This window comes from Apium graveolens, chromosome 5 (assembly GCF_009905375.1).
Source record: "Apium graveolens cultivar Ventura chromosome 5, ASM990537v1, whole genome shotgun sequence".
In the NCBI taxonomy this organism is placed as follows: Eukaryota; Viridiplantae; Streptophyta; class Magnoliopsida; order Apiales; family Apiaceae; genus Apium; species Apium graveolens.
Genome location: NC_133651.1, coordinates 228,003,867 through 228,027,842, shown reverse-complemented (window position 1 = coordinate 228,027,842; position 23,976 = coordinate 228,003,867). Strand labels below are relative to the sequence as shown.

Sequence of the window (23,976 nt, the reverse complement as noted above, 5' to 3'; positions counted from 1 at the left end):
TATCATGTAATAATACAACTTCTCAATTGATTATTTCATTCTTAACTATCAAATCACATTAATTCTTTTAGTCTAATTATGTTATATGTACAAGACAAATACTTACATAATTATATCTATATATTCTTAATGACTACTCCTTAATTTACCCATTTTCCAAATGGGTACCCATAACCCATATTAAGTATAAAATCACTAGATCCATGGATATATTCACAAAATTTACCCAATGGGTAAATAAATTTACCCATGACCCATATTAAGTATAAAATCTATATATCCATGGATATATCCATATAGGTTTACCCATTTTTTACCCATGAAAACACTAAACATGGAAATTTTTTGAATTTTAAAATTTAAACATCTTATCTAAGGAAAGATTTGCATGATTTTCTCATATCTGTTACAACACTAATTCAATGATAATTATTGATTTCCTTATTCTCTCTCATTCTTTGCAAGCATGACCTAATTTTTCATCTCCTACTTCAGTTTCATCGCCTAATTTTTTAGGATAATAGCTCAAGATTTTTGACCTAATTTTTTCATAAAATTCTTCATGCAGATTTGATGTGTATCATGTTCGTCATAAAAGCTTACAGAATACGTTGTTCATCTGTTAAAACCAGCTTCATGATTTACTGAATATATCCGGATGGATTGTCGAAGAACCAGTACATCAGGTATTCATCTCCTTTGTCAGTTTACTTATAATAACATCATTTTGTAGATATTTGATTTGATCATGCTTTCCTTATAGGTTCAAAACGACGTGTTCGTGGATGAAATGTTGAAAATTTGTTTAAAAATCCATCAGAACCAGAGAATCGAGGAAGTGTACACTTTAATTCCATTTCTGATTCATTTATTGAAAGTGATAATAATGTTCATATATTATTTCAGTTGTCAAACGGCGTACGCGTGGGAAGAATATGGACAAGAATCTCACAAATTCAGCAAACATATATGATACACGTAAGCTTTCTCTAAAGAATTTCAGATTGGTTAATGTGTATATACGTTTGACAGACGATGTTATGTAACATACCATGTATCTTCTCCGACCAAGCATATGAGTAATGATTATGTACATTGTTATACATATATTTGATGTGCTTATGTTAATAAAACAGGTCATTCTGTAAGAACTCCGTTATCAATTATTGATCAAAGCGTGACACCAGAACAAGGTATTGGTCTCATTGTTTATCCGCCTGATTGTTTTTATACATGGATTGATAAATATGTCCTGAAGTTTCTATTAACATTCAGGAATAAGACAGCTTTCGAAAGGTGTGTTTTATAACGGAGTTGCTGTAAATCTGGAAAGAAATAAAATGACATCAGATTACATCAATGGTATCATTCTTAATCCATTCTGATTGTTATTATACAGATTTTGTAATGATGACTTAAGTTTGCATATATGTGCCGTGTTGCTGTTAATAATAAAATAGGTCATTCAGTAACAACTCTGCAATCAATGATTTATCAAAGCGTTACACCAGAACAAGGTATTTGTATCATTGTTTATCCGTCTGATTCTTTTAATATAAGCATTTATAATTGTGGCTTGAATTTTCAATTAAATCAGGAATTAGACAGTTTTTGAAATGTGTTTTGCATAGTGGACTTGCAGCAAATCTGTAGAGCAATAGAATGACATCAGAGTATAATAATGGTATCATTCTTTATCCGTTCTGATTGGTATCCAACATTTTTTCCAATTTTGTCTTCGATCATTTATTAGATCTGTTGTGTTGATATATTGTTAAGATTATCAATATGTAAAATATGTATTTATTTTACCCATTACTACTGATTAGCAACTTCATGCAGGTACTGTTTCATCTCAGTTTACATGTTTAAAGCAGCAGCCGCAAAGTATTCTAAAGAGTCCTCTTTTAATATCTGATGAAAATAGATCTCCTAATATTTCAGCAACCTCAAAACCAGGTTAATTTTAAAATAGTTTGATCAACATCTTATTCTAGCCTATTAGGAGATGTTGGTCATGTTTCATGTTTCCATTTATTTTCCATCTTCTATGTAGTGCGAAAAGTAAGAATTCGTTCAAAAAATTTGAACAAACAAGATCTTGGTGTTTTTCGTAACACCTTAGCAGACGGAGAAAGCAATAGAATGACACCAAAGCACAATAATGGTATCATTCTTACTCCATTCCGAGATGTATCATACCTTTTTATAATTGTGCCATCAATTTTCCTATATTTGTTGTGTTGCAATTAATAATATAGGTCATCCAATGACAACTCCTATCTCAAGATCTGATGAACGTGTGCTGCTTAATATATCGTTAAGATCGTGGAGAGGTAAAATTTAGTTGGATTTATTTCACGAAAACTATTTTTAACACATATTAGGCCACAATTTATAGCGGAGACATGTTTTAGGTAGTATTTCATCTCCGAATTCCCGGTTAACACAGCATATTCAAAGTATTCTGCAAACTTCTCTTGCAGAAAATCTTGAAAGCCACATAATTTGTTCAGAAGAACCTAATGGTATAATTCTTAATATATCTCATTTTTCTGATACATCTGTAATTAAATTGCTTTTGAAATTGTGAATTTTCTGGGAATATTTGCAGCAATGAACAATAGATCTATGATTCAGCCTGTTGTGGTAAAAAAATCACAATCGTGTCTGCCGAGTCCTCTATCAAGATTTGATCAAAATGTATCTCCTAATATTCCATCAAATTTAAAATCAGGTTAATTTTCATTACTTTCATGAACTTCTTATTTCAGTTTGGTGAATGAGTGTTTATCAGTGCAGATGCTAAAATATGTTTACCATCTTCTATGTCGTGCATATAGTTAGGATTCGTCCAAAGAATTTCAACAAAGAAACTCTCGGTGTATTTCGTAGCACGTTACCCGATTTGAGAAAAATATCCGGAAAATGTACTTCATCGCCTAATATTCAGTTTTCTTCTGCAACTAATCCACAGTTATCAGGTAATTTTTTAAACAATAAAATGCAATTTCGGATGTATCGGTTGATTATGAAATTATGTCAAATTTTAGAAATTTAAGTATTCTGTACAATATTTTTTTTCAGGGATGTATTCCTCTTCTCAGACTGGTGAACAAAGTACAAATCAATTTCTTCAAATAATATCGCCAAACGTTCCTGTCAAAGGTATACTATTTTATTGCTTATTCCTAATTAAAAAACTTTGAAGGATTATTTAAACAATGTGTCATATTTAATACTCTGCATCTACTAATGTATATTATGCAGAACATAATAATAAAAATGCAGAATTTCAGAATATTAACAGCACTGAAGTCAGTTCTCTCATATTCTCAATTCCTGAATCCTGTGTGACAACTGTTCACAAACAAAAAGGTGTAAAAAAGAAAATTGTTGTTGACAATAAAGAAGAACAGAATCCTTCAAAAACGTTTTGTGGAAAACTATCACCAGGTCCTTCATCGTTCAATACAACAAATGTAAATAGTACATTTGAAAAAGGTGAAAGTTCTAGGCAAAAAAATTTCATGAATGAGTTCAACGATGTTGATGACAATGTTACAATCGACAGTGATATAACATGTGGAGGTATAAATTATTTGTTTTCGAATAATGTGTTTAATTCTGCTGGACGTTAATAATTATTTTACTGCCTGAAGCATCACCTACTTTTGCTCAATGATGATTTTTATAAATTCCCATTTTTTTCGACAGACATGGAAAATGATATTGAGGATATTGATGAAGAATATTTGAGCAATAATTAATCTATGTGGGACGGATACTTGGATCTTGGAGCCCCAGATAAAATCTGTTCAAAGTGTGATGGTGTCATGTGGACTCACAAAAGAAACAATAAGAGTTCTCCTAATAAGCCGCCAATATTTTATCTTTGTTGTAAAAATGGTCAAGTCGTACTGGATAAGGAGAAACAGCCTCCTGAACCTCTGGCTACTCTCCTTACTGGGGGTGTTCATTTTAAGCATTTCAAACAAAACATAAGATTTTATAATTGCATGTTTGCCATGAGTTCTACTGGAGGAAAGATTGACCATTCAATAAACAGAGGTGGTGCACCATATTGCTTCAAGGTCCAATGTGTTAATTACCACAATATAGGAAGTCTGGTCCCAACTGACGATAACACTCCAAAGTTTTGTCAGCTTTATATCTATGACACAGATGACGAAATCAACAATAGGATGAATGGAGTTAATGGTTGCAGGGATGTTGTTAATGAAGAAATTGTATAATCTTTGTTGCATATGTTGGATGAGCATAACAGGTTGGTTAAAGGTTTTCGTATGGCTCGCGAAAGGGTTAGGCAAAATGCAGTAGATGAGTTTAAATTGGTTCTGATTTCATCCAGTTCAGCAAGTGGCCGACCAAATCACATTGCTCTATCAAATGAGGTAACAGGATTGATTGTTACTTCTCCTTATGCAAAAGGCTGTCGAGATACTGTCATTGATTCTAGACTTGACGGATTACAGAGGATTTTTGAGACCGATCCACGTTTCATGCAACTTCAATATCCATTACTTTTCCCTCACGGAGATATTGGATATTACTGTGAGATCCCATTAAATAGACCTGTGAAGCATTCTAAGAGAGTCGTAGAAGTTACCGAATCTGAAGATCCTGACGAAAAAGGTGCTAGAAAGTATATTACAATGAGAAAGTTTTATAATTATAAACTAATGATACGTCTTTCAGAAGGTACAAATATGCTATTTGACGAAAGTATAATTTCTCATTCAGCTGTTGAACTTTGTGATAATTAGTTTATATTCGATGAATTTATACCTTCTACTGTAACAAGTTTGACACCACATCTTGGAGGTCGTTTATGGCAGCAATATGTTGTGGATGCTTTCACCGTAATTGAGCAGTGCAGATTGGACTGGATTAGAGACCATCAAACTACTATAAGATCTGACCTCTACCATAATATCAGAGATGCAATGCAAAAGGGAGATAGAAATCCATCCAATATTGGTAAAGCAATCATTCTCCCCGCTTTATTCACCGGAAGTAAGCGCTATATGACTCAGTATTTTAAAGACTCATTAGTAATATGTCGAACTTTAGGACATCCTTCATTGTTCCTTACTATGACCACTAATACAAAATGGCCGAAAATTCAGAGCATGTTAAAATATATGCCTAGTGTTGATATTGTTGATGCACCTGATGTTGTAGCCAGAGTCTTTAAAATGAAGGTTTATCAACTTATGGATATGATTAAAAAGAAAAATTGTTTTGGCAGATGTATAGGAGGTATCATTTTAGCTAAGTTTTTTTATACTCATTTTATTATTCATAAATTGTTCTATCAAAATGCACTTTTAGTATATATTTTGCCTGGTACTAACCGTTTTTCTACAATATTTCGATAGCGATGCATGTAATTGAATTCCAAAAGCGTGGATTGCCTAACACTCATATATTAATTTGGTTGCACCCCGACGATAGACCTAAAACAACTGAGCAAATTGATAAAATGGTATCAGCTGAAATTCCCGATCCAGAAATTGATCCAGTTGGATATAATGTCGTGAACAATTATATGATCCACGGACCATATGGTCCTGATTATACTAAATCTCTATGAATGGTCAAAGGCAACTGTATAAAGCATTTTCCTAAGCGGTATTTTCATTAACATCCTTAAATTATAAATACTTTACTTTGTTAATAACTCCAGTTTTATTACCAGATTTTTTACAATTTTAAAAATGTTTTATTACAGGTATAATTCTCATACATTTTTTTGATGAGTGTGGATTCCCCATATATAAAAGAAGGAGGACTGGAATTACCATTAACAAGAAGGGGGTCAATCTTGATAATCGCTGTGTTGTCCCATTCAATCGCGATATTTTGGTGCATTTTCAATGTCACATGAATCTGGAGATTTGCAATAATTCAAGATCATTAAAGTACCTTTTCAAATACTGTCTAAAGGGTCATGACACGGCAACAATGTGTTTGAGGAAAACACGTACAGGTACTTCTGCAACAATCCCAAAAAAAGCACCAAAAGGTCCGATTGATGAGGTAAAACATTTTTTCGATGGGAGATATGTTTGCGCGTCAGAAGCATCTTCGAGGATATTTGCTTTTGACATTCATTCCCGTTGGCCATTGGTAGAGAGGTTACCGATACATTTACCAGGCGAGAAGCATGTTTCGTTTAAGGTTGGAGATGTCTTGGAGGATGTTTGCGACAAGGCAATATCAATAAAAAACCAAGTTAGAAGCATGGTTTGATGCAAATCAGAATTTCCCAAATGCGAGGAATTATAGTTATTCTGAATTTCCAAATAAATTTACTTGGCATCCTCAACCTAGTATCTGGAAAGAAAGGAAAAATGGAGATGTTATTGGGAGACTCTCTGAAGTGCATTCATCAAGTGGTGAACTATTATATCTCCGCATGTTGTTACTTAGGAAGAAAGGTTCCATGTCTTTTGAAGATCTTAAAACTGTTAATGGACACATCCACGAAACATTCAAGGAAGCTTGCGCGGCCCTTGGTCTTCTACAAAATGATAACCAATGGCATGAAGCAATTTCTGAGAACTCCCATACATCATTGCCTCCACCGTTACGTGTAATGTTTGTCAATATTTTGGCATATAGTCCTATTTCAGATCCACTTAGACTTTGGGAAGCTAATTGGCAATGTATGTCAGACGATATTCTCATCATCAGGCGACATATGCTTAATGATCCTCATCTATACCTATTAGACGAAGATTTGAAGAATTATGCACTTGCAGGTTTATATCTCATTATCATACAACCTGAATAATTAACATAAATATGTTTTAGATATTATATGTAGTATACTTTTAATCATAACATAACACTTCATATATATTTGTGCCCGCAAAAATTGAAAAATTGTGTAATGACATCAGGAAGAGTTTGAAGGACTACGCTACAATGCCATTTCCAAGTGGAGTTTATTTTAGCAATGCTGTTAACAGACTACTCCAAGAAGAAACTTCATATGATAAAGAAGAACTCAAAATTTTGCATGAAAAGAATCATGGAATGCTCAACCCTGAACAGAAGAACGTTTACGATTCTATCATTCAAAATGTTTATAATAAGGTAGGTGGTGTCTTCTTTGTATTTAGAAGTGGAGGATGCAGCAAGACATTTTTGTTGCAGACATTATGTTGTCACCTTCGTTCAGAAGGAAAGATTGTGCTTCCTGTTGCCTCATGTGGAGTAGCAGCCGTATTGTTTCCTGGTGGTAGAACTGCACATTCAAGATTCCATATTCCTTTGAAACTTGATCAGGACAGTACATCCGGAATCAGACATGGAACCGATATTACAAAATTAATCCAACAAATTGATTTGTTCATTTGGGATGAAGCGCCAATGCAACATCATCATGCCTTTGAATCTGTTGACCGTTCTTTGAGGGATATAATGTCTGCTATTGACAAAAGGAGAGCAAATAAGCCATTTGGTGGTATCACCGTAGTTTTTGGCGGAGATTATAGGCAGATTTTACCCGTGATTCCAAAGGCATCCAGAGCTGAAATAGTAGGTTCCACCCTCAATAAATCAAAGATTTGGGAATTTTTCCAAGTTTTTTTACTTAAGCAAAATATGCGGCTTCATGCAGGAAATACATAAATGGAGAATAAGGTTATAGCGGATTTTAGTAAATGGCAGTTTTTAGTTAGCGATGGTAAAGTTGAGAACTTTAGTCCTGATGCAGACACTGGTGAAATGCTAATAAAGATTCCAGATCAATATGTTGTTCATACCACGCAAAATCCTATAGAAAGTCTTTTTGAAATAACTTACCCGGATTTTCTAAAAAACATGTCTTCACATCCTTATCTAAGATCAAGAGCTATCCTAACACCAACTAATGTTGTGGTGGACGACATCAATAACATCATTCTTGAGAAAATTCCTGGACGTCTACACACATATCTTAGTCAGGATTCAATTGACGATGCTGGTGATGAAGATAATGATTTCAGATCAGCATGTCCAGTAGAGTACCTGAATTCATTAAATATTCCTTGCATTCCTAAGCACGAGTTAAACATCAAGGTTGGCGTCGTTGTCATGCTTATGAGAAATTTAAACCAAATTATGGGATTGTGTAACGGCACGCGAATGATTGTGATATCCTGCAAGAAGAATAGTATTGAGTGTGAAATATTATGCGGATCCCATATTGGCTCAAAACATTTGATCCTGAGGATAGAGATGATTCCAATAGATACCAGCTCGCCTTTTTAGTTTAAAAGAATTCAGTTCCCACTCCATATTTGTTATGCAATGACAACTAATAAGAACCAGGGCCAATCACTTGACACGGTTGGTCTATACCTTCCCAGAGCAGTGTTTTCTCATGGCCATGTCTACGTTGCCATCTCAAGAGTTACAAGACCATAAGGTTTCCACATTCTCATTGACAGAGATGGTACCACCACAAATATTACATCAAATGTAGTCTATGAAGAAGTATTTTACAACCTACCGAGCATAAATGATGATAATGTATCATAGTAGTTATTTGTGTTGCACATTTACAATCCTGACTAAGTTATTCATCATTTTATTATAATTGGTAGTACAAGAATTTTTAAATGTTATTAAATTAGAATTACATCAGGTCATATTGGTTATTCATTCTCATATAACTACTAAGTAAAAGGCAGATTCTGGAATTATTTTTTTATGCATATCAAATTCTCAATATAATTAGATGTGATATGTTTTATATTGATAAGGAGATATTATGATAATCAGAGAAGATTATGGGATACTAACAATGTGTATCAGATAACTAACTCATATTTAAATATTTGTTTAATATCACATTTATGTTACTAATTGATCATCTATTTTAACACAATCTTTTTTTCCATGCTAATATTGGTGTAAGCTGTTAGGGATCATCATACAACTCTAATAGATATCTATTGATTGAGATTTTCATGGACTAATTATCAGCCTATCACCTTAACTATAAAGATAGTGTATATCTTTATTAAAAATACAACCGATTGTCTTAAACGTTCCACACATTCGGATTGTTTTTGCTATATATCCAACTTACAAACTAATTTCAGAGTTCATATGGCAGAACATCCAAGTATAATTACAATTCACTACCTATTTGTTGAAATGAACATTTAATATACTCCTTTTTTGATAACATCTATTAACTTTTTCATTACTCAGATATGCAGGACCATCATCATTTATCCAATCTGGATGGTAATAATACTGCTTGGATTTTGAAGGTCCGTGTGACAAGAATGTGGGTATCAACTAATCGACAAGGTGTCTTAGTCGGGCATAATCTTATTCTATTGGACTGTGAGGTTTGATTGAATAACTATATGACTTATACCACATCTATGATTGTGTTTTCCAGCCTCTATCCTAAGATTTTCTTTTTTGCAGAATAATCACATACTTGCAATTATTCCACCAGCTCTTTGGAATTTGTTTTACTTTATCATTCATCCTGGCAGATTGTTATGTATCAGAAATGTTCAGGTTCTTCCAGCTGCTGGATTTCTGAGGCCTGTACGTTATGTAAATCACATCATGTTTCTTCCCATCACTGTGGTGGTGTTGGAACCTGAGGAAATTTTGAGTATACCGTGCCATAAATTTGATTTGGTTCCTGTGACGCTCCTATATAATTCTCCTCATTTATCTGCTCTCGATGAGCTTCCTATTTATTCCACTGGTATTGCCTATAAAATTTTAGAATAAATCGCTTACAATTTGTTATGTTTAACTTTAAGTTTATTGTTGTAGATTTTATTGGAATTGTTGAACTCCTGCAACCAGAACAATCTATTATGACAAGATTTGGTGAAAATGAAGTGTTACGCTTCAGAATTTCAGATGGCGTGTAAGACTCTTCAATAATTTTTTTGACAATTATAAAAATAATACGCCATCCTCCAGTTTTCATATTTTACGTATTAACACTATTGAAGATCCATAAGTGTTTGATGTTTTATTATATTCGTGTTAGGAGGGCCATCCAAGTGTGTTTTAGCGATTCTTTGCCAACAAATTTTGAATCATTGTACCAAGTTACTGAAATTGAACCCAAAATTGTGATTCTGGCATCTGTTAGAGTCTTTATATATCGAGGTTAATGTCTTATTTTTTATATTAAAAACCTTTAAAATTGTAAGTGTTCTCATAGGTTATACAATTTCTTCTAGCTCTTAAATAATATATATTTTTCGCTCTTAAAAATAGGAAGAGCGCAGATCAGCAATATTCCGTAACAAAGGTTTTTGTCAATCTTGATTATCCTGATGTCTTATATTTGAGACAGAAGTAACTAAATATAAATTATATATTTTTTATTTTTACATCATTTTTTTCATATAAACGCTTATAATTTTTACATACTTTGCAATATAGGTTGATGGACATTTGACAAATCCAAATTTGACGCTGCAGAACCATTCCCGTCAACGAAGCTTGAAGACACTTTATTTTTACTGCATTTCTATTAAACTTCCTGATTCAACCGCATTGTCGTATTTGTTTTTATTAAACTTATTTACCACGCTAAGGATTATTTTATAATTTATATGTAAATCATAATTCTCTCAGTATTTGTCTTTATTAAATGTTGGAACAATTTTGATCACATTATCTCAACTCAACAGTTTAAATAAATACATTAATTTAATATGTATATTCTAAAGTTCTGAAAAAAGATGTTATATATAATTCCACTTCGAAAGAATCAAACAGAGTCTGTTATAAATATTCATACCATTTTCATATCTTATGCATATTTTTAAATGAATTAGAGAAACAGATAGAGTTATGAACAAAAATATACAAGTTAATAAAAAATGGGATCAATAACACTTTGATTGTGATGATTGGATTAATTTAATTGATTAACCTTAATTAATTAATTAACTCAAAATTTAAAATATAATATTCCGTTACATCTAAATTGTACTTATCTATTCAAGAATTATATTGAATAGATAGGAAGATAATTGATGATTAATGACCTAATCATTGAGGATTATATTGTTGTCAGTCTTCATCGTACATATTTTTTAAAAAAGTATCAATTATCATCAACTTACCAGATTGAATAAGATAATTGATGAATAATTAGAGAATCAATCAGGACCATATTGTTGGCAGCCTTTATCATACAGTTAAAATAGAGTATCAATTAGCATCAATTTACCAGTTTGAATAGTAATCATAACCTATCAAGTTGCATATATCATTTGCAAATGCATTTAAATTTCATGCCTTGAGATAAACATCGAACATACTCTGACACTAAAAATAAAACTTTAGGTTTCCTCTCTATTTGTTCTCTCTAAAAATATCATTGATTGGTACGAACTGATCTAATATGTTATCATTATTTCTTCATCGTGCATGCTGTCATTTTGTTAATATTTTGAAGTTTTTAATTCCTCAATTGTTAATGCTTGACACTTTGTTTAATTGACTTGAACAAAAGCTTCAATGGAGTCTGCAGTATTCAATCTTATTAAAGACCTTGATCAATCGACTACCAATTGGAAGATTAAGGCTAGAGTAACTAGGATGTGGACTAGCGTTAGCTCTGAGAATGGATCAGTCAAAGGATATAATGTCATTTTGCTTGATGAAGATGTAAGTCTTATGTTGTAAAATTTTATTATGGTATTACGTAAAATCCTACCTTCTTTTGTATACCAAATGTAACATCTTCTTTTGTTTTAGAATAATCACGTCCATGCATTTGGTTATCCCAATATTTGGAATGTGGCTGCATTTTTTGATATAAGCAACTGCTTCAGCGTGGATTGTAGGCCAATAGTATCATTATCTGATGAACTTGTATGCCAAGGCTTTTGCTGCAAAGTGATAGCCGCAAATGCCTTCATGCACTTCTCGGAGATAATAATCTTCCTCCTCCAGATATACACATTTCAAAGTTGGTACTAAAAATCATCATGTATAGTTGATCATCTTCACGGAAGGAGCGAGCAGCTTTATACTTCAAGTACATGGCCTTGTTCTTTTCTTTTAGGAGAGTTCCATCCTTCAAATATTCTATGAAAGGAGTCATCTAGTTGTCCGGGCTGCTGATGCATAAGATTTATGCCCTCTCGGTGCTTGGAGTTTAGAGCTCTTCGAAGTAAATCGAAGTACTTAAATCTGAAGCATTTTGTACTAGCTTGGAGAGCTCTTCTGCTTTGTAATTTTTTTCTCTGTTGATTTACAAAATGGTGGTATCCAGGATGGTTTTCTAGAAGCTCCTTACCATGGTTTGGTATTGTGCTAGCTTTTCATCCTTAACAACGTATTCTTCACTTGTTTGTTTCACCATGATCTGGGAGTCACTGTGGATGACTAAACTTCTTACCCCAAGGGATTTTTCTAGTCAGAGTCCAGATAGCAGAGCTTCATGCTCGGCTTGGTTGTTGGTTGCTTTGAAGGAGAATGTGATTACTTGATGTATAGTGAACCCCACGGGACTGATTAGAATTAGACTGGCTCCGGATCTCTCAGCTCTTAATGACCCATCTACATGTAATTTCCACACTTCTTTGTTAGGGGGTTCATCTTCAGGGATGGTTGGGTCATTGGTGAAGGTAGACGACTCGGGGAAAGTGCACTACATGACAAAATATGCCAATACTTGAGCTTTTATTATTGTCCGGGGTACGAACTTGATATTGAATTGGCTAAGCTCAATTTTTCCTGAGGGGTTGATCTATGACTACTCTGATTTCTCGGCCTTGGAAGTATTGCCTAAGCTTCCTACTTGTGTGGACAAGCGCTAAGGCAAACTTTTCCAAATTTGGGTACCGCGTCTCTATGACTTTGAGGACTTGGCTCACATAGTACACCGGATTTTGGAGTCCTATTTCTTCCCAGATTAGAGCAGCAGAGATGGCCTTCGAACCAGCAGCTACGTAGAGTAAGAGAGGTTCTCTGGGCTCGGCTTTGGATAGAATTGGGGGGTTCATGAGGTGCCTTTTTACTTCTTCAAACATTGTGTTGCAGTCCGAAGTCCAATCTATTAATTTCTTGTTTCGTGCCCCTTTGAGTAGCTCGAAGAAAGGTAGGCATCTCTCTGCGATCTTTGGGATGAACCTTCGCAGGGCTGCGAGGCATCCGGATAGCTTTTGGATTGTGTTCTAGGAACTTTCATTTCCATGATTGTATTTATCTTCTCTGGGTTTGCCTCAATTCCTCTTTCGTTGATCAGGAATCTGAGAAATTTTCTAGAGGGGACCCCGAATGCACATTTTTCCGGGTCCAGATTCATGTTGTACTTCCTCAAGTTATCGAAGCATTCTTTAAGGTCTCTGACGGGATCCAAGACAGTCATGGACTAGGGGATAATATCATCAACATATGACTCCATATTCCTTCCCAGTTGATCTCTGAAGAATGTGTTCATCATTTTTTAGTAAGTTCCTCCGGCATTGATCAGTCCGAATGACATCATGAGAAAAGCATACACAGCCTGGTGGGTGATGAAGGACATTTTTGCAATGTCCTTCGGGTTCATCTTGACTTGGTTGTATCTAGAAAAAGCATTCGTGAAACTTAGCATAACACGTCCCGAAGTCGCATCGATCAGTTGGTCAATGTTGGGAAGAGGGTAAGAATCTTTGGGGCATGCGGAGTTTAAGCTTGTATAATCAACACACATCTTCCACTTGCCATTTGGTTTTTTGACCAGTACCACATTTGCTAGCCAATCCGGATACTTGATCTCACAGATAACATCAACTTTCAGAAGTTTCTCGATTTCTTCATCAATTTCCTACTGGCGCTCCAGAGCAAAATTTCTTCTTTTTAGTTTGAATGGTTTCTGTCAAGGGTCAACATCCAAGTTGTGCATTGCCACAGATTTGTCGATCCCGGGCATGTCTTCCGGGTTCCATGTGAACACATCAGCGTACTCTTTCAATAGGTCAATTAGCTCTTTCTGAAAAGTTATTTCAAGTCCTTTTCCAATCTTCAACTTCTGGGTGGGGTTCCCGGGATCAAACTCGAGATTAATCATTTGGGCAGTTGGTTTAACCTTGGTTTTTTCTTTTACTTCCACAAACTTTTAAATCTGGGCATCTGCGTTGGTTACATTATAGCACAAATCTTCAATGACCTTTATATCCATTCTTTGCCTCTTGTTGAGGTGTTCGCAATGCTTTTTTCGGCTTTGTCCCTTAGGTAGGGATATGGCCTTCTTTCCGTTCTCAGGTTCCTTTTCAGCCATGACCAGTGCTTGACCATAGCACCTGCTTGCCATATCCCTGTCCTCTTTGAGTTCGCCAATTCCACTCAGGGTGGGAAACTTGAGTTTAAGGTGAATAGTTGAGGTTATGGCCCGGAGCTTGGGGATGGTTGGTCTTCCGAAGATCATGTTATATGATGAAGTTGCACTAATAACATAGAATATCATGATATGGGAAACCTGTTGTGGGGCAGTTTCGAACATGACAAGGTAAATTACTCCTCGAATAGGGATCATGGAATTCCCGAAGCCATAGGGAGGGTCTTCGACGCAGGGATCCATGTGAAGGTGACCCAATATCATCCTATTGAGCTTGTGCTCGAAGATTATATTTGTAGATGACCTGTTTTTGACCAGAATCCTCTTCACTTTGTTGTCTTCTACATCCAGGGTAACTACTAGAGCTTGATTATGTCCGGGGTACAACCCCTTGTAATCATCATAAGAGAAATAAATTGGCTCATCTTTAAAGGGCTGGATCATCATGATATCACTGTCCATGTCTTGGCTCTGGGGTGGTGATAAAGTGCCTTCAAGTACAATGTTTACCACATGCTTTCCGCTTCCCGGGGCTTTGTCCTTGTCATATGGCTTTCTCTGGACATATTGGTTCATGTTTCCCTTTTTGATCTGGTCTTCGATAAACATTTTAAAGGAGTAGCAGTTCTCAGTAGTGTGCTCGTGGTCTTCATGGTACCCGTAATGTTTATCTCTCGCCCTGTTCTCCGGAGGAGCGAGGAGGGGCTTTGGAGGATAGTAGAAAGGTATACCCTTGACTTCTCTCAAGATGTCGGCCCGGGACTTGTTAAGGGGCGTCCATTTGGGATCTCATTTTTGCTCTTTATTTCTCCTTGGTTTTCTTTAATCTTTTCAGGTCCTGAATAATCACTCCGGTGTGGGGTTCCTTGGGAGTATTGGATATAGTTGTTTTGCCTATCTATTTCGAATCTTTTATCTCTATTATATGACGAGCGTCTCTCTAGGGACACATCATCATCATGAATCCTTCTGTTCATCTTCATTGGTTTCAGGAAGTCATTTTCCCTTATGAATTTTGAAGCTAGTGCGTAGGCCAAAGCAAGGCTCTGGGACTCCCTGTGGATTAGATCTTTGACATGGCCCTCACAAGATACCGGGTGCAAATTTCTCCGGAAGTTATTGACGCCTTCTTTCTCTTCCTGTTTGAAAAGTTAGTTGACTGCTTCTTGAAATCTTTTGATGAAGTCAGGGAGTGATTCCTTGGTTCTTTGTTGGATGGTTTTCAGATGGCACATCTGTAGCTCATTCATGTGGTTGGCCCAGAATATTTTTAGAAATATCTCTCAGGAATATTTCCACGAGTCTATGCTACATGACTGGATTCTGCTAAACCATTTTTGATCCCCTCCCTTTAGTGTTGATGCAAAGAAACGACATCTCGTGATGTCACTATAGTCGTAGATATTCGAATAATTTTCGAAGTAATTGAGATGTTCTTCGGGGTCTGCCAATCCGTCCAAGGAGTCAAAATTGAAGTGGTTAAGCATAGATTCTCTAGGGGTCGACTCCAATTTTTTGGTGAAGGGAGTGGTTGCTGCTCCAACTTCCATGTCTCCTTCGACTTTCCTTTTAAGGTCGCGAAGAGCTCGGGCCAACTGCTCTTTCTTGGATTCTTTCTCGGGCTCGGAGTCTGAGGAGACATGAACTCTGTAGGTTCTTTTTTTTAGTTTTTCCTCTTTCTCATGTATTCTATTTTCAATGTTTGCCTTGGCCTTAGCCTCTTCTTCTTTTCGAATCTGGTCCTCGAGTGCTTCCCTCATAATATCATCTCAGGCATCTTCTGATGGTCACTCCATGTTTTTGGAAATTCGGTGCAGGACCGAACCACAGCTTTCTCCGGAGTGTTCTTCCTGATCCCCTGGGCGGGTTTCAGGTTCAGGTTGGTTTTTCTATTTCCACAGGCTTATGGCTACTTAAATCTGCTCCGGGGTCATGTTCCCCCAGGGTTTTGTAGAGGTTTCGACGTACTTATGAGCTGCCTTCTCAATGGTAAGCCTTTGGTCTCCTGGTTGGAGAGCCTAAGATGAAGTACAGGTTTTGGGGAGCCCTTCTTCTATCTTCTCAATATCTCCATCCCTGGGTGGGACGAAGGTGGGATGAACCGGTCCGGAAATGGCTTTCTTGTTCTTACTTGTAGTCATTGTTTTCAAGATGAAATAGACAAAATACTCGTAGAGGTGTAAAGTTTTGGCTTCATGGGTGGAGTAAAATGGTTGAAATCGGTGACACCGATGAGTTGGAGGTTCGTCCCCTTCTTCTAGCGTCAATGATAACTCTATTTCTTCCTCAGACTCTTTTTCCTTTCCTATCCAAGAGCAAACTCCATTTTGTGCATAAATGGGGGTATGTGGTTAAACTGTAAGGTGGGATCCTGCAAAATGGAACCTGATGGGGGTGGCGTCCCCGCGGAAACACCGGTGTAAGAATAAGAAAAGGGTTTCTTTTAGAAGAAGAACAAGAAAAAAGGAAGAGGTATTTAAATATATATAGAAGTGGTGTGTGTATGTGTATAGAGAGTAAGAAAATGGTAACCCTTAAAACCTCATTTTTAGGACCTTTTATAGGCTCCCATTGGTGAATCTTGGTTAGTGGATAATTGAATGATCCAGATGGGAAATGGGGCCCAACTATCCCCTTGTTATTGGGATAGCCTAAGGTCTTGACATATAAATGATTGGGATGCTGACATGCTATTTTGGGTAATGTGGGACCGTTGCTATCTTGTAAGATTGCCACATATCCGGGGACCACCTCTAGTTGGGCCTGGGATTTCGTTTCATTGGGCTTTTGTAGTATTTCTTGGGACAAAAATATATTATGGCCTATCAACACACATAACATATTAGATAATGATAAAGATTGTGATGGATGTAAAATATTATTACTTCCAACAAGAGTAATAGAAAAACCTGTACCTTCAGCTAGTTGAACTTCATCAGGACCATCATACTCTTGAGGGCACTGAGAGACTGGCAAGGTCAGAGGTAAGGCTGTGAGATGCCCCTGAGTCCATGAGCCACTGATTTCCATTACTTGTACATGTAGGGGTTTGAGCAATATTCGTCATGAATTGTACACGACGACAAGTAAGTGCTACATGGCCATAGATACTACAGGGTTGACAAGTTACATTAGGACGACCTTGTGTTAGTTAGACTGCGTAACTGTATAAAAAGTATACGGGATAACTCAAAACGAGAACAATACTAGAAAAGGATAGGTTAATAATACTACAACTACACAAGAAATCAGAAGAAATGAATACAAAGCAAATACAAAGAAACAAAAGATTAGAAGAAAGCTTGAAGTTTGTTTACATGTCACTGAAAGAAGCTTATTAATATGTTCATGCCTCAGTGAAGAATAAAGGTTAAAGACTTTCAGGGTTTCAGAAATGATGAAGATTCAGTGTATAAGTGCTACCAGAAGATTTCAGTATATTAGCATTGATTGAAGATAGACAGTATTTGAAGCATAGGCATATGAAGAATTGAAGACATGGTATAGACAGAGAGGTTAATGAAGACAGCTGCAGTCTTGAAATTATACTCACTGACAGGAGTTCACTTATATGTTCGAGCGTCAGTAAAGAATAGTGAATGAAGTATTCAAATTTAATAGCAATGAAGATGTTGTCTAAGTACTAGAAGGATTCCAGTGAAAGTACATTTGTTTATTGACAGTCAGCATTCGAAGCGATGAAGTTGTTGCAAGCTTAACAATATAATCAAAAATATAATACGAAGACCTGAATCGAAGCTAGTTATCTATGAAACATACTAGTTGCACTAGGCGTCAGTGATTTGTGAAAGGAATCTGAGTATTATCATTAGAAAATTGTTAAGTGAGGATTTGTATCTGAAGATGAAGGTTATATGGTTTATACGAAGACTCGGAGAGAAGACTTGAAGATAGGAAAACTTTGGAATTGCGGTGCTCTATGGAAACTAAGTCAAAGTGATCACTACCTTATAGTAGGAGTCACCATGATCAGTATATTGAATGTCAGAAACAATATCCTAGAAATACAGTTCAATATTTCAGTACAGGAACTGATTTTGACTTGGTACGAGTCTCAGGGAAGAAACCGGAGCAGAAAGAAAATTCCAAGTGCATATATGCACCCTTTGGTCTCAAGTAAGTATGCATAAGAACTTTTCTAAGTCAAGATTTCTTACTATGACTACTGGGTCGCAAGTAACTTGCAAGTCAGGAATTTTCTAAGGAAAAACACCTTACTAGGGAGAAGGGTCGCAAGTAATTTGGAAGCTATGAAATTCTCTAACGCAAAAACTCCTGCCCTAGCTTACAAGGTTTCAAGTAACTCTTCCCTTCGCTAAAGGGAGTCGCAAGTAACTCCTACAAGGAACTTATGGTCACAAGTAACTTTCTAGGTTGAATTTGGCTAAGGCAAAGTTCACTCCAAGGCTTCATGGTAGCAAGTAACTATAAGTAACTTGAAATTGGCTAAGGCAAAGACTCCTAGAACATGCAGAGGTCACAAGTAAGTCCTACAAGGGACAAGAGGTCGCAACTGTTCACACTAAAACACATGCGAAAATACACGCAAGCGTAAGTGATCACAAGTAGTATAAGATTTAAGTCGAGTTTGTTCCCACAGAGACTGGTTTAGAGTAAGTTAAGATTATGCACTTATACAACAATGTATGATTATCGTTCACAGTTAACACAAGTAATAGGTTTGACTTGGTTAACTACCTAATAGATTATACTAGCATGCATTAACTAAGAGATTAAAAGTGATTTACTTATATGAGAATAAACATGGGACTCTAACTTCAAAAAATACTTCATTCAAAGTCTATGTCTTTAACCCTAGCATGTGATGGAGATGAAAACTAATCAAATAACACGAAATTAGTATACGTCCACTTTCATTGTACCTATACCCTATTACTAAGCATCCATAATTAAGATAGAAGATAGAAGACACCTATTATGCTTAAACCCTACATGTCTACAAGATTTGAAAACATAACGGTTGAAGAGCAAGTTATCTATCTTGATTCCATAGGGTGAATAAGATGGTTAAAATTACCCACGAATTATGCATGTCAATTCATACATAAACCTATGCCAGCATGGCAAGTTGTAAACCTCTATATTCACTGTCGCTTCAAAAGAGATTAACAAACAATCTTAGATGTTAGCTACGCATCAAATGTGACAGCCTCAACCCCGGGGTCAACACCAGCAACAATAAAAACAATCATAATTCAGTCTAACTCATTAATAATACATAACTACGACCCCTTTACCAAGACCTTTTCCAGGTTTAAGTATGACTTAGGTTACTCAACTAACACAACCCAAATTACCTTACACAATCCTGACCACTAATTTAATACAGCAACTCAACATACCTCATCTGGTCTGAACACAACTACCTCAGAGGAACCTGACACGAAAGGAGCTGGAACTCTGCCCTGACTACCGCGCAAGAATCTCCTAGGCATCTGAAATATATATAAAACATTCTGCAAGGGTGAGCAATCAATTGCTCAGCAGTACCACTACATGAATAACAAGTAAAAACAATTTAATAAAGCAGTGATAGGAAGAGAATTCATAGCTCATTAGAAAATAAGTAAACATTCATAACTGGATAATAAAACTAGCATGCTCCGAGAAACAACAATATCAGTCGTGTGTTGTTTATAAATACAAAAGTTCAATTCTTTTAGCATGCTATTTTCATTTCCAAACTTTCTGTTCCATTACCGGAACCATAAAACCATGTCCCGTTGCGGGGACCATAAAACTATTTGTTCCGTTACGGGAACCATTAAACCAAAATCAGATATAAAAGTGGATGAATTCTAGGGAGAGCAGATCAGTCTATCCCACCACAATTTGTTCCGGAACTCAGAGACTAGCTAGGTCTCTGTCATGCTGGACTAAGCGGCCTACCAGTGCGCGCATCCGACTTAGCCTCTTACGCAACCACTTGCTGGGCCATTACCTAATAACGGGCCTCTTACGCGAATGACTGTAACGTCTGGGAAATATCATGTAATTATTTTTATCAATAAATAATCATTATGTGATTTTAATGTGAATTTTGGTGAATAATTTGATGATGGATAATAATATTTGGATGTTTATTTCTGATAAAATTGAGATATTTTAATTTCCAATTATTCAGAATTAAATGTAAATAATTTGGGTATCCTTCTGGTAATTTTTGGGTTATTATATGATTTTATAAGAATTTATAGAATTAATAATGATTATTTTTACATAATTATAAAAAAAAATTAGAATCAGAAATCATCCCACTTCAACTATTTTTGCGTTTTTACAACCCGAAACTCTTCCGAAAACTCCTTTCTAACCTAATCTGATAATTTTGAACACTTTCCGTGTTTTGACTTTCTCGATCCGGGGTACGGTTTGACCTGTACGAGTTCCGGTGTGAAATTTTCGATACGCAAATCATTTTATAGTCCGATAAAAATCCATATTCTCAAAAGGCGAGACATTGTTACCTTATCTTCGTATAAAGTATTTTATAAGAGTCTCTGTTCTGATAATTATCCAATTCTGGTATTAAAATCGTATCGTCTTTTTAGTTACTCAGCGGCTAAGTAACCTATTTTTGGATCCGATATGTATATATAATTATTGAATTATTAAACAAATAAAATATGTAATGGTTTTGTCAGCTATGTGTCGTTGTGGTATTAATTGTTTGTGATTTGTTGGACGCGAAGATTAATTTTATAATTAATTATCGAGCTGTATGTTAATTCATTTTAAAATGATTTTATTAAATATTTATTCTCATAAATGTTAAAATTATATTTTTGTTGTTTTATAATTTTAATAATTATTTTTGGGAATTTATAAAATTTAGAAATAAATATTTTATCAATTATTTAACCCAAAATGATTTTCTGATTGTATTAAAGTATAAATTCAATATTATATTCAGAAATACTTTAAAAATTATGAAACTTATATTTTATTAAGTTTGGAATATTTCGAGAATTTTAAAATTATTCCGGAAATTTTTGTGGCTTTTAATTAATCGTATGTTTGTTCGTGAAATCATAAATTGCGAATACATTGCATGTTTCAAAAATCACTTAAAAATTTCAATAATTTAAATATTATGAGTTTAAGTTATTTCGAGATTGGTAAGGATATATTGTGAATGGTCGGGATATTCTTTCGTTAAATTGTCAATAGCGGTATCGAAATCAGATAATAATCGATGGAAATCCGTTAAGCAGTGCAATTCTTATCCTTTTATCTCATTTTAATTTCTCTTTTCTCTCTCCTGTTCATCTCTCCCCCTCATCGATTTCTTCTTCTCTCCCTATCTCAACTATCTCTCCTCCCCTCTCTCTGTTACCCTCTTAATCTCTCTTCCCCTCTCACTTCTCCTCTTTCCTCGATTCTTCCCTCCACCTCTCTTGTTTTCTGGTGTTCGCTGTTGTGCCTCGACTCTGGTAAGCCGCCGCCGGAGTTTTCGGCCGGCTTTGGCTTCTCTGCTTGTGCCTGCTATTTCCATATATATATATATATATATATATATATACATATCTCTGTTTATATATGTATAATTGTGTGCATGGTGTATGTGGAATCGTGTCTGTGTATGTGCTTCTTGCCGTATTTCCGGCCGCCTGTGTTTCCGGCCGCCTGAGTTTAGGCGAGTGGTGTGGTGTGGTGCGCGTGGGTATTGATTATTCTTTTAATTATTTTACTTAATTTTCTTGCAGGAGATTAATTGATCGGTTTCGTGAAAATAAAATATATTTTTATGCGAGGAAAAATATTAGTTTAATCGGTGGGATTCGCGTAGGATGTCCGTCATAAACGGAAACCCGCGAATCTTACCGCCATCGGCAATGAGCCTCGGCGAGCCGACGGTGGACAGTGATGATTTTTATTTGAGTCCTATATTTATAAAATAAATGAAATTAGTTGGTAAAATAAATTTCGAAACGAAAAATACGGATAATATTAATTAATAACGGAATTGTATCGGTGGTTGGGACTTACAAATTTTGAATGGCTGGTTGTGGTTGTTATTGTTGATTGTGATTGACGTCGAGTTGTTCGACGGGTAGGCTGATAAAAAAAGGAGATGCTGCCCGATTTTTGGGAAATTAATTCCGAAAATACGAGAACGTAACCTATAATTATCAGAGACGTTGAACGAGGGGATATAATTATATTTTATGAACCTAATTATATGTTGTGACATGATATTTTATAAATAATCAATTACCTTACTATTTTCAAACCAACGAGTATACATACTTTCCGAAAACAAACACCGAACCGAGTTTCAAAGATGTGAACCATAATTGCTATGTGTATTTCAATAATACATATAAATACAAATCGGGTTATAAAATCATATGGGTAGAAGTAATAGTGATACTATGTTAAGCTTAAATGAATATTTGAATTAGGATATTTCAACCCTGTCGGTCCTAGTCGGAAGACCCGAGGATTGACATCGGACTAAGAATGATCTAGTGGTTAGTCATCGAGCTCAGTAAGGTTCCAATCGAAGCACCTGAGTGTTGAGACCGTAGCCAGAATAGGGTAGTAGGTTGACGATAAAGACGAACGTTCAAGGGTCAACCGATAGTAATGGTTAAAGCTTATCGAGGCAAGTATTCCCAATCTTTCTTTTAAATACTGCAAGTATTCCCAAACTATCTTTTAAATACTGCAATTATTCCTAACCTTTCTCCTTAAATACTGTAAATATTTATTCGCTCCTATTCTAAGTTCAGAATAGTTAACTGTTTTATATCTCGCTACAATTACTCTTATTATGCTAGTTCTTTTCATTATTGTTCCTATAATTCGATTGCTCTCTTGAGCAAATACCCATTCGTTCGGGTTATTTGCGAACCCTAATTTGGGATGTTTTGAAATCGAAATGATTTGATATTAAAATACTCTACGGGCTGGACGGTTACTATTAGGACCAGTGATAAGCTGGATCCTATGGGTCAGGGATGGACCGCACCCCTTTAGGCCATAGTTTCCTGGGTGCCCCATATGTTGGTTAGGTATATGCATTTGGGTATAGATCCGCACTATATCCTGACTGATCAACAGGTTATAGTGCATATGTTGGTTCTAGTGTCCAGTATAATTTATTGTTGATAGCCATTAACGACATTCTCTCTTGAAAAGGTTTATGTTTACGAAACCGGACAAAAATCGTGATTCAGGAAATGAATCTGGGAATCGCTTGTCACTTTTGGATTTATAACTAAAGGCTGGTAACAGCCAATGTCTATTCGCTCAACTCCCTCAAATAAATATAATTGTTTAAAATTGTTCATAGATTTTGTCTGGAAATTTTCCTTTGATATTAATGCTTGAAACTCAATTATATACTTGCTGGGCATTTTTGGCTCACTCTTTCTTTGTAAATTCTTATTTCTTTCAGAAACAGATAAGGATAAAAGTGAATAGCTTTTGGTAGACAACAGAAGTTAGAGAGATCTCCGTTGCGAGAGGACGAAGATGTTAGAAAAATAAGTCAAGGGCATTAGTACAAAGGTATTTAAACTTGTATTCTAGTTATTGTGAGTTGTAGAAGGTTAGATTCTTGTTTCATACCATAACCTGTAAACGATCCG

General features: G+C 35.5%; 2 protein-coding genes across 2 annotated transcripts; both read left to right on the top strand.

Annotated features, from left to right (window-relative positions):
* The first annotated feature begins 4,307 nt into the window (after positions 1-4,307).
* Positions 4,308-6,820, top strand: LOC141660775 (uncharacterized). Its single transcript, XM_074467762.1, has 5 exons — positions 4,308-4,666; positions 4,826-5,283; positions 5,403-5,591; positions 5,756-6,237; positions 6,287-6,820. Exons 1-5 carry the CDS (start codon positions 4,308-4,310, stop codon positions 6,818-6,820), a joined length of 2,022 nt encoding a protein of 673 aa, XP_074323863.1.
* A 134-nt stretch (positions 6,821-6,954) lies between these two features.
* Positions 6,955-7,662, top strand: LOC141660774 (uncharacterized). Its single transcript, XM_074467761.1, has one exon. It carries the CDS (start codon positions 6,955-6,957, stop codon positions 7,660-7,662), a length of 708 nt encoding a protein of 235 aa, XP_074323862.1.
* Positions 7,663-23,976: the final 16,314 nt, after the last annotated feature.